The sequence below is a fragment of the Canis aureus genome, chromosome X (genome assembly GCF_053574225.1).
Source record: "Canis aureus isolate CA01 chromosome X, VMU_Caureus_v.1.0, whole genome shotgun sequence".
Classification (NCBI taxonomy): Eukaryota; Metazoa; Chordata; class Mammalia; order Carnivora; family Canidae; genus Canis; species Canis aureus.
This window is the reverse complement of record NC_135649.1, coordinates 49,586,442-49,598,683: the sequence shown is the minus strand read 5'-3', so window position 1 is coordinate 49,598,683 and position 12,242 is coordinate 49,586,442. Positions and strand designations below refer to the sequence as shown.

The window sequence follows — 12,242 nt, the reverse complement described above, 5'->3', positions numbered from 1 at the left end:
GAAAATGCCACATCAAACCCTCTTAAACATGTCCTTATTGCATTTTCCCAGTCCTGGTCCCTTCCTTTCTTGTATCTCCCCTAACCACTCTCAATCACACCTCCCTGTCTGCCCAGGAGGTGATAACCTCGGCTCAAGAGCACCCACATAGACGTGAGGGTCTAAGCTCTCATCTCAGCATCAGTCAGGTTCCAGAAGAACTCACGGGTTAGAGCGCTTCTTGGCTTCATCAGCATAGGCCAGCTGGTGGCACTCCTTCACATGGATGACCAAAGCCTGTGTTTGCTGCTCATACTTCAGGGTAAAGACAATCTTGCCAGTCACGAAGATGTTTCCAAAATCACCAGCTTCACTATAGATGCTCATCATGCTGCCAATTGTACTCTGAAGATAAAGCACCCATAAACATCTGGTAAAGGCATAGCTCCCCCTCTCATGTTGCTTAATCTTCCCTCATAATAAAGCCACAGTCACCGAACAAAACAAAAGCTTCAGAAGCTCCTGCAATAAGCCAGCACTGCCAATAGTCTTGTACAAGACAGCCAGGAGCACACTCAGAATGTTTGAGCTTAATAATCAGTTCATGGCTCACCTATGCTCTTAGCTTCTCTTTCTCCCCTCTTTTTAGAGATTTCATTTTTAGTTTTTACCTGCCCCAGAAGGTAGACAAGGAGTACAGGTAAAATGAAACTATGTTTTTGGTATATGTTATATTTGCTAAAATGTGGGCTCGAGGGGTCAGTTACTAATTAAAACAAAGTGCCTTAATTATCTGTGGGTTTCTTTCTTTATTCAAATTTTAGTTAACATACATACAGTGCAATATTGGTTTCTGGAGTAGAAATCAATGATTCATCACTTACAGACAACACTCAGTTCTCATCACAAAAGGGCCCTCTTTAACACCCATCACCCATCTAGCCCATTCCCCACCCACCTCCATCAGCCCTCAGTTTGTTCTCTATCATTGAGTTTCTTACAGCTTGCTTCTCTCTCTCTCCTTTTTTTTTCTTTTTTCCCTTCCCATATGTTCATCTGTTAGTTTCTTAAATTCCACATATGAGTGAGATCATATGGTATTTGTCTTTCTCTGATTGATTTATTTCACTTAGCATAATACACTCTAGCTCCATCCACATCGTTGCAAATGGTGATATTTCATTTTCTGATGGCTGAGTAATATTCCATGGTGTGTGTGTGTGTGTGTGTGTGTGTGTGTGTGTGTGTGTGTGTATACATGTGTGGGTTTCTTTTATCTGCCTTATCCCTATCAAGACCTACAGAAAAAAGTGATTATGTCAGAATTGGTGGGGGGGGAATCCCACCAGAGGTAAAAAGACCTCTTTCTCTCAGGTAGTAATCAGTTCTGTATGCCTGCCACCCTATTTCCATGTGTGAGTGGGAACAAACTCCAATCACCCCAGTTCCTGACTCTCTGTCCCCTAAACACCAATCTTCATACTTCTGACAGAACTAGGCCCTGATTCTTAAATGCCCTTTTACCTTCATGATTCTGATTGACATTGCTGCTTTTCAATCATACCCTGATGCCAATTAACCCTGCCAGGGCCCCTTCTCATGACAATGCTCTTGAATGTGAGATCTGGAATGGACTCTGATGAAGAAATATTATCTTTCTCACTTCATGGCCTGTTAACTTTTTGGGGGAGAAGTTATGGTTTACTGTTCACAAAGCTGTAATAAGAACATCTGTAGCCCTAATATAAACAAAACAGGAAACAATAAATGTTGGCACGGATGCGGAGAAAGGGGACCCCTCGTCCACTATTGGTGGTAGTACAAGCTGGTACAGCCACTCTGGAAAACAGTATGGAGATTCCTCAAGAGGTTAAAAATAGAGCTACCCTCCAACCCAGCAATTGTACCTCAAGGTATTTACCCCAAAGATAAAAATGTAGTGATCCGAGGGTCACCTGCACCCCAATGTTTATAGCAGCAATGTCCACAATAGCCAAACTGAGGAAAGATCCAGGATGTCCATCACCAGATGAATGGATAAAGATGTAGTGTGTGTGTGTGTGTGTGTATGTATATGTGTGTATATATATATATATATATATATGTATATACACATATACATACAATGGAAGTATCAGCCATCAGAAACAATGAATATCTGCCATTTACATTGATGTGGATGGAACTGGAGGGTATTATGTTGAGTGAAATAAGTCAATCAGAAAGACAATTACATGATTTCACTCATATGAGGAATATAAGTAACAGTGCAGTGGCTCATAGGAGAAGGGAAGGAAAACTGAATGGGAAGTCATCAGAGAGGGAGAAAAATGAGAGACTCTTAACCATAGAAAACTGAGGGTTGCTAGAGGGGTAGTGGGTGGGGTAATGTGGTAATTGGGTGATGGGCATGAAGGAGGGCATGTGATGTGATGAGCACTGGGTGTTATACGCAAGTGATGAATTAGTGAACTCTACATCTGAAACTAATGATGTACTATATGTTGGCTACTTGAATTTAATTTTTTAAAAAAAGAATGTCTTTAGCCCTAGCTGTCTAATTATCTTACTACTTCCAGGGGAGAGGCTAAGGAAAGTCACCTAGCTGTCCACTAAGCAATCACTATCTAAATTGAGGATATGAACAGACAGATGTATCTCACTTACTTGGAAAGAGTGACTAGGATGCTTTCCCCAGGTCCTGACTCTGTTCTAGAGAGATATTCCTTCATTCCTGGTACCCCAACATGTCTACAGAACTAATAGAACTTACCATGGAGGAACCACTTCGCATGCTGCTTCTAGCTAGCTTCTGGCGATGCAGCTTCACCAGATGGTCAATGTCCTCTTCTTCCTCTTCCTCTTCCTAGAACAATAAATATAGATTGAGAGTTAATAAAGTAAGGAAAAGTTCAAAAACGGATAAACTTGGGCAGCCTGGGTGGCTCGGCGGTTTGGCGCCGCCTTCAGCCCAGGATGTGATCCAGGAGACCGGGGATCGAGTCCCACGTCGGGCTCCCTACATGGAGCCTGCTTCTCCTTCTGCCTGTCGGTCTGTCTCTCTCTCTCTCTCTGCATGTGTGTGTCTCTAATAAATAAATAAAATCTTTTAAAAAAATGATAAGCTTCCTTTAGCCGGGGGCATCACAATGCCGGATTTTAAGTGGGAGCCATAATTATCGCTAAACTCTGAGATGTCTTGTGCACATGCACACATGAATCCTTATTCTGTGTCTCCAATTTCAGGTTTCCAAACTATATTCCAACCATTTTTCTCCAATCTCAAAAGAATAAGATAAGAATATCTCTTTCCCATTCAACTGCCCCAACCCAACCATCCCTTTATATTTTAATCAAAATAAATATTCATTTAAGCTCTCCCAACTAGATATCAAGCATCATGTTAGAAGATAAAAGAGACAGCGAAGACACTCTTTTTCTTTAGGCAATTCAGCAACCAGATTTACTTTAGAAATTTGAAGGAATCAAGATTCATGTTGTCTTTTCCTAAAGAATTAAACAGGTTGATTAAGAGTATCAAGTACTAAGGTCAACCCTAGATTTATCGAATTTCATATAGTGACCAATACATTGGTACTTACCATATCTACACTGAGGCCTGGGACAGATTTGCTTCTGTCTCCCAAGGAGCTACTTTCATGTCCCACATCTTCTGGGCGAAGATCAATCACGGATTTAGTATATTCTAAATGGAAGACCAAAAACCCAAATCATAAGAGACCCATTCTTTTCCACACCAAAAACACATCCAGGGTATGCAGGACTTCAATCTCTAAGGCCATGACAGGAAACCTACCTGAAGGTCTGAGAATTTTTCTGGTGTTCTTCTTAAATATCATTTCACCCTCATCAACAGATATCACATTTTGACCCCCAGGTTGAGTTTCCTAGGAAGGAATAAGGGCAAGGAAATGGAAAAGGACTGTAGGGAAGGTGGAAGGATAGAGTAAGGAAAAATAGCCTTAAGAAGAATAAAGGTCAGATTTTTGCTAAACTATACAAAGTTAAAGGAAAGATTAATTTATTTTGTAAAGATTTTATTTACTTATTCGTGAGACACACACACACACAGAAGCAGAGATATAGGCAGAGGGAGAAGCAGGCTCCTTGCAGGGACTCGATCCCAGGACCCTGGGATCATGACATAAGCTGAAGGCAGATGCTCAACCACTGAAACATCCAGGCGTCCCAGCTGAGCAGTTTTAAAAGTATACTCAGATATTTATTGTAGGGGAGCCCGATGTGGGACTCAATCCCAGGACCCTGGGATCATGCCCTGAGCCAGAGGCAGACGTTCAACCACTGAGCCACCCAGGCATCCCAGGAAAGATTACTTTAATCTTAGGAATTTAATTTAATCCTAGGAAGTGGTACAAAACCTATTTTTTCAGGTGGTTCAAACAAAACCTTAAATGCTCCCAAGTGAATTTGCACTGAAATTTGTTTAGTTGAATTCTTTTTTTTTAAGATTTTATTTATTTATGGGCAGCCCGGGTGGCTCAGCGGTTTAGCACCGCCTTCAGCCCAGGGTATGATCCTGGAGACCTGGGATCGAGTCCCATGTCGGGCTCCCTGCATGGGGCCTGCTTCTCCTTCTGCCTGTGTTGTGTCTCTGCCTTTCTCTCTCTGTGTCTCTCATGAATAAATAAGGAAATAAATAAGGAAATATTTTTTTAAAGATTTTATTTATTTACTTGACAGAGATAGAGTGCAAGGGAGCACAAGCAGGGGAGTGAGTGGCAGAGGGAGAGGGAGAAGCAGGCTCCCCGCTGAGCAGGGAGCCCGATGTGGGACTCGATCCCAGGACCCTGGGATCACAACCTGAGCTCAAGGCAGATGATTAACTGACTGAGCCACCCAGATACCCTATTTAGATGAATTCTCAATGTAAACTGTTCCTGAGAAGGAAGAAAGAGAGAGAAGAGAAGAAAAATGAGAGAGAGAGAGAGAGAGAGATCCCAACTGACCAATAACTAAAGCTTACCTTTTCCAGTTGAGATGTGGGGGCAGACATCTTCTTCCATTCTGGAAAGAGCCCAGATTTATCCAGAGAGTCTCTCCTGGGGGTAGATATAGAAGTTATAACAAAATCACCTGCTCAACTTCCCCATCTATGGAAGCTCTATGGAATGAGATCCACTGGCTTGGGGTCACTGCAGTAACCAAATCCAGAAAGTAAACGTCACATCTGATTTACCTTTGAAGGAATGTAGACAATCATATAAGCAACTTTGCACAAACACACTTACTCCCCCACTCCTAAGGGACAGCAGGGGCAGTTGCTACTGGTCCAGGGAGACTCCTCTAAGATACAGCAGCCCATGGAAGTTAGCACGCTCCAGAAGGCTGTGCTCGGAGCCAACAGCAGATGTACTACTGACAAACTTGTGGCAAGGTCAGAGAAAATACTTCATTTGACTTGCTGAGGACAGAAGGAAGACACACTGAAGGTATAGGAGCCCTGCATCTTGAACTTGACAACAAAATGTAGTCGGAGGTGCAGGCACTCGCAGGGATTTCACCTGGACAGGCTATCCGAGTCAGCTGTATAGCTGTCCAGACTCTCACTCTCGGCCTCCAGTGCACTCTTTCCACTTTTCAGCTTAGGCACATCAAATGGCACACTAGAATAAAAACCAAAGGCCAATATGTAAAGGAAGTAGGCTTTCCTGCTGGGAATCAGGCTTCCTCCCAACCCATTCACAATGGGAGCCTGAGTGGTCTTTCTACGATAAATATCTGAGTATACTTTTAAAACTGCTCGGCTGGGACGCCTGGATGTCTCAGTGGTTGAGCGTCTGCCTTCAGCTTAGGTCATGATCCCAGGGTTCTTGGATCGAGTCCCTGCAAGGAGCCTGCTTCTCCCTCTGCCTATGTCTCTGCCTCTGTGTGTGTGTGTGTGTGTGTGTATTTCTCATGAATAAATAAATAAAATCTTTTTTAAAAAAAAAAGGATCTCAATTAATTTCACTTGGCTGCCAGGACGACTCTCTCCTGGTCCTCTGACCTCACTGGGGTCCCCTTCTCAGGGTCTTCTGCTGGTCTTTCATCTCCTAAAGCTCTAATCTTTGGATTGTGTCCAGGCGTGTTCCTTAGACTGCTTCTCTTCACTATCTAGAATTATTCCTAAATGATCTCATCTTGTCTCATGGCTTTAAATATCCTCTATAAACCAATAACTCCTAAATTTATCTCTCACTCGAATGCCAGGCTTGTATTTCCAACAGCCTACTTGACATTTCTGCTTGGATGTCTCAAACACAGCAAGGGCAAAACTAAAGCCCTAATCCTCCCCCAAATCTGCTTTTCCCTCAATTTCATCAAATAGCTACTTCCTCCTTTCATTTCTCTGGTCAAAAATCTTAACAGTTTCCCTTGACTCCCCTTATTCTCTCACAATAGAAACCAAATCTGTTATCAAATACTCTTGGCTCTGTCTTCAATTATATCTAGAAACTGACTGGTTCTCACCCCCTCAACTGACGTTGCTTTGGTCCAAACCACCATCACCTAGCTACTGGTAACATTATGGTCACAATAGCCTCCTGAATGAACTCCCTACTTCTACCCTTTTCCCTACACAATCTAACCTCAATAGACAGTCAAAATGAGCTTTTAAAATATAAATCCAATATAGAATTACCAAATGACCCAGCAATTCCACTTTTAGATATATACCCAAGAGAACTGAAAACCTGTGTCCACACAAAAACTTGTACATGAATGTTCATACCAGCATTATTCACAATAGCCAACAGGTGGAAATAGTCTGTCCACCAATGGATGAATGGATAAACAAAATGTAGTATATCCATACAATGAAATATTACTGTCAAAAAATACAGTCTGATACATACTACAACATGGGTGAACCTTGAAAACATTATGCTAAATGAAAGAAGCAAGACATATTTTATATGATTCCACTTATGTGAAGTATCCAGAGCAGGCAAATCTACAGAGACAGGAGGCAGATTAGGGACTAGAGGAAACAGAGAGAGAATGCTGAATGGGTGTGGGGTTTCTTTTTGAAGTCATGAAAATATTCTGATGTTAGACAGTGGCAATCGATGGTTACAGAACATTCTCAAAGTGCTAAAAGCCTCCGAATGTCATACCTTAAAATTGTTAAAACAATTAATTGTATGTCATGTGAGTTTCACCTCAATATCAAAATAGAAAAAACATCATGTCACTTGGAGTGAGATTCCTTACAAGCGCCAACAAAGTCTTTTGTGATCTGCTTCTCATCCCTTCTCTGTCTTCATCTCCTACCACTCCCCCCTTGCTCGCTCAGTTCCAGATTACTCAAATGCACCAAATACAAACTCATCTTCCGCTTTCTTTGCCCATTATGCTTTTCCCCCAGATCCTCTCAAAAGTTTGCTCCCCTGTCTGCTTCATGTCTTTGCTCAGATATCACTGTATCATTGAGACTTTTCCCTGGCAATCCTAAGTAAAACAGCATGTGTACACACATGTCTTCCTGCCACTTCCTATCCCTTTAGACAGCTTTGTCTTCTCTATAGCACTTGTCAACATCTGATTTGATATGTTTACTTGATTATTGTCTGTGTCTCCCTGTCCCCAAATCTAAGCTCCACAGGCAAGGAACTTTATTGTATTTACCAGTGTATCCCAAGGCCTAAAACAGTGCCTGGCAAATAGTAGGCATTTGTAGACATTTGTTTTAAAATATGTCAATTAACATATGAACAAAGAACAAAGTAACCAGGAAAAAAAAAGAACAAAGTAACCAGAATCTATAATGTCTTAGGCAGTAAAGAATAAACATTCCAAGTTATGACATCATGTTTGCAATAGTTTTATGAAAAAAGGCAGCAGGGGTTGAAATCCTAGGGCATGCAAGAGGTGAAACAGTGGTCATTTCCTGAGAGATAGCTCTATAGTTCAAAGCGCAGCAGGTAAGTTGATTTCATTTTTACTTTAGAATCATTCTTTTTCTCCCTTTGCTCCAAAGAATAAAGAATCCAAAGCAGAACCATTCCTCTAGAGAAGTAGTTTAACAATAACCCACGGAGTGTGTTTTCTGCTTGTATTTTTTCCTAATGATTAATACGTACTAATCCAAAGCTGATACAAATAACCCTAGGGCAAAAAGGCAATTATTGGCATCTGTGCAGTAAAAAATAGACTAAGAGATGAGAGTCCTGGGCTCTAACTATCTGTATGATCTCAGGTAAATTATCTTGCTTTCTTTTCTGTAAAAATAAGAGGAATGAATTTGATTACCTCTGAGACTCCATAATTTTATGGCAAAGATAATTTATGGCCACTTAATCTGCTTTCATGTTTAGGATAAATAAGTCTTCTGGATCCAATGAGAAAAGAGGTCATAGACAGCCAGAAGCAGTAGGTCTCAGAAATTACATTCTGACCGATGATGTCAGATGTGTTAATCAGATTCAGAAAATAAAAGTTGTTTTTATCCTTATCCACCAAGGAAAAAGGGGGCCTCATCGCCTAGAACAGATGAGTCACCCACCCAATGCTGTGTGGATTAAATCATAGTACATACATACCATGAAACACCATACATATGGCAAAAAGAATGATAGACCCTTAGTGCAGACATGGAGAGGTGCCGATGTTTTATTTTTCTACAATTGTTCCTTTTACACCTTGAGTTATAACTGACATAAGTAACACATGGTTAAGTGTGTGATTTGATGAATTTTAACATGTACATACACTTGTGAAACCATCACCGCAATTAAGTTAGTGAATACTCCTATCACTCTCAACAGCTTCCACTCACTCCTTCATAATCCATTCATCCCTGCTTACCTCTGTTCCCAGACAGAAAGTGCTGATCTGCATCTGCCACTACTCTTTGGTTTGCATTTTCTAGAACTTTATATAAACAGAATCATACAGTATGCCCTCTCTTTTGTTTGGCTTCTTTCACTCAGCATGATTATTTTGAGATTCACCCATATTATTGCTCATATCAATAATTCATTCCTTTCCATCACTGAGTAGTATTCCACTGTATAAACAAACCACAATTTATCCCTTTACCTGTTTATAGACATTTGAGCTGTTTCCAGGTTTTGGCTATTGCAAACAAAGCTGCTATGAACATCCATGTACAAGTCTTTGCACGGACACATGCTTTTGCTTCTCTTGAGTAAATACTGAGGAATGGAATGGGTGAAACACAAGGTAAAGGATATTTAACTAAACTCCTATTAGACTGGTTTTCAAAGAGGCTGCACTGCTGCACATTCCCACCATCAGTGTAGGAGAATTCCAGTTGCTCTACATCCTCACCAATAATTGGTATGGTTAGTTCTTAAATTTTAGCCATTCTAATGGTTATACAGTAGCATTTTATTATGATTTTTTCATATTTCCCTAATAACTAAAGGTGTTGAGAGCATCTTTTTATGTGCTTATTCAATACCTATATCTTGCCTTTGGCAAAGTGTCTGTTCAAATATTTTGCCAAGTTTCTACTGGATTATCTATACTATTGAGTTTTTAAAATTCTCTCTCTTTCAGTTTTTACCATTTACTATGTATGTAGTATGACAGTTTTTTTAAAAAGAAATTAAAAATGTAAGAATCCAATCCGTATTTGTACATTTAGATAGTCTGGTAGTCCATCACCAAAACTAGTAATGCCCATTAACAATAATAGTCTGGGGCAGAAGCAGTGAGGTTACTGGGGACTCATTTTACATATTTCTAATAGTGCTTTTCAACAATCATACAAAACGTGATTAAGTCATTTCCCTTTGGCTCAGGGAAATTTAGGGGAAAAACACAAGTAAAAAGCCAAAAAAAAAAAAAAAAAAAAAAAAAAAAAAAAAAAAAAGCACCAGCAGCTACCAAATAAGGAGTAAAGGCTCCTGTCATAAAGTTCAAAAAGTCATGGCTAAGAAGACAGAAGAAGGATTTAGCTCAGCAAAATTCCATCCAATACAGAGATGTACAGATGAAGTGAGTGAGTAGGCAGTCCTGGAATAAGACAAGGAAAACAAAAGTTCTCAAGATTTGTAGTCCCAGGTATCAACAGATGCAGACAAGACTGCTGGGGTATGTCATCTCTCAGTGCACTGCTAGGAGTTAGATTATGTATCCAAAGCTGGACCATGTGAGCCTGGACATTTAAGAGAATTTCAGCAGACCAAACCCCAAGACCCCCAAGTTGCCTTTTGCTTTCCCCTTAGGTTCCAATAAAAGAAGTATATAGAAAGCAATATTTTATGCTTGAAGTACAGTTGGGGGTATGGAAGAGATAAATTGTTTCAGGTTGAGGTGAGAAGGAGGTGTCAAGGAGAATTCACACACTATATCAGAGCAAATAAAAGATATAGGCAGAAGAACTTCCTAGCTTCAACATGAGTAAAATGAGAAGAAATGGTCTGGCAGATAAATATATAAATTGCCATGGGGTGGAGAAATAGAAACAACTTGCAAGATGGTCAAAGAACTATTCTGGAGAAGAGTATAACCCTCAGAAAATAGATTGCTTGTGAGTGCTTTATACTATATAGAAACTCAATAAGAATATATATTTGATAAAGCATAAGAGTGCAAACAGGAAAGATGGAAAAACAACAAAATTGGGGTAAAAGGAAGATTGAGAACAAAGAATAAATTAAAACCTAATCAAGATAATTCACTTTTTTAGGTATTTATTTGAGAGATAGAGAGAAAAAAAGAGAGACAGAGAGAAAGAGAGAGAGAGAGAGAGAGAGAGGCACATGAGGTAGGGAAGAGCAGAGGGGGAAGAGCACTGAGCACAGAGCCCAATGCAGGGCTTGACCTCAGGACCCTGAGATCATGAGCCTGAGATCATGATCTGAGCTGAAATCGAGAGTCTGACATTTAACCGACTGAGCCACCCAGGTATCCCAAGATAATTCATTCTAAAAGTACATTAGATATAGCAAGAGGAAAGGGGAAAAGGGGAGGAAAGAAAATGGCTGAAAATCAAAGCATAGAGGAAAAGTTTGGGTTAATCACAGTTAATTGCTTTTACCTTTCTTTTCTCTTGCATTTGATACTAAAAGAAAAGGAGGATAAATAAATAAGAAATCCAACGTGCCTAGGGTGGGAAACTTAACTAATAAAACAGAAAAAAAGCTCAGAGGATATGACATAGAAAAATTTTCCAGGGGCACCTGGGTGGTTCAGTGGTTGAGCGTCTGCCTTTGGCTCAAGTCATGATCCTGGAATCCTGGGATCGAGTCCCACCTCAGGCTCCTGCAGGGAGCCTGCTTCTCCATCTGCCTATGTCTCTGCCTCTCTCTCTCTGTGTGCCTCTCATGAATAAATAAATAAGATCCTTAAACAAAAGAAAAAGGTAATTTTAAAAAATGTCCTGATTTTATTGTCCTGCCCCTACATTGTTCAGAATCAGTAAAATTCTTGCTCTCATTTGATAGAAGCTGTCTTTGGTAAAAGGGATTCTTTAGACAGGTCACTAGGAGCATCTTGCCCTTCCTCTCAATAAGCATATTTTCTACTTAATAAAAAAAGCTTGTAGTTTAAAAGCATCTCCAGTTATAGCCAAGCAAAAACATGAAAGGAATAGCTACTTACATGAATATATGAGATTTCATATCTCTTAATTGCTACACAAGTTTTACAGACTTGAAAAGGGCTAGTTTGACAGCCTCGGAGCAAAAGCCCTAGCTTATTAATAGTTGTAACCTTAACCTATTGAAAAACAATAGGAGGCCAGAAAAGAGAGCAACTCAGGGGTTTCTCAGGAATGAGAGTGTAAGAGGTCGAGAGTGAAAAACATTGTGTAGCAGGTAAGGCAATTACCTCTGTCAAGGGGAGAGCAAAGTATCCCTTTTTTTCTTCTTATTCCCTCCCCCAAAGCTGGTAGAAATTGTCCTTACATCATCAATAAGAGAGGCTTGGTGATTAGAGCAGAAATATTCTCATCCAGCCCAACCACCACTTCCTCTTTCCAGAATTTCTTGGGGAAAATTATAATGATTGATTTGTATGCATAGGAGGTGGCCACTCTCAGATGACAATTAAGGAAGGTTTGATAATGTACTAGAGAATGTCTGAACAGTAACAGGGACATTTCTAGCAGTAGCAGAAACAGAGAAGGCTGGCTGGTGTATGGATGAATGCCAGCCAGCAGAAGCCAAGGGGCCCAGCGCAAGGTTGAGCATCTATCTGCCATCAGCTCAGGGTGTGATCCCGGGATCAAGTCCCATAACGGGCTCCCTGCAGAAAGCCTGATTCTCCCT

General features: G+C 40.5%; 1 protein-coding gene across 8 annotated transcripts in view; it reads right to left on the bottom strand.

Moving 5' to 3' along the window:
• The window catches only part of SYTL4 (synaptotagmin like 4), a 79,647-nt gene that overhangs the window by 11,682 nt on the left and 55,723 nt on the right, over nucleotides 1–12,242 (bottom strand). For all 8 annotated transcript variants that reach the window (XM_077889308.1, XM_077889309.1, XM_077889306.1 and 5 more), the window contains 6 exons: nucleotides 5,523–5,624; nucleotides 4,985–5,060; nucleotides 3,797–3,887; nucleotides 3,582–3,685; nucleotides 2,753–2,845; nucleotides 206–384 (listed from right to left, as the gene is read on the bottom strand). In XM_077889308.1, the coding sequence (XP_077745434.1) occupies nucleotides 206–384; nucleotides 2,753–2,845; nucleotides 3,582–3,685; nucleotides 3,797–3,887; nucleotides 4,985–5,060; nucleotides 5,523–5,624 (645 nt within the window). The remainder of the gene's footprint in view (nucleotides 1–205; nucleotides 385–2,752; nucleotides 2,846–3,581; nucleotides 3,686–3,796; nucleotides 3,888–4,984; nucleotides 5,061–5,522; nucleotides 5,625–12,242) is intronic.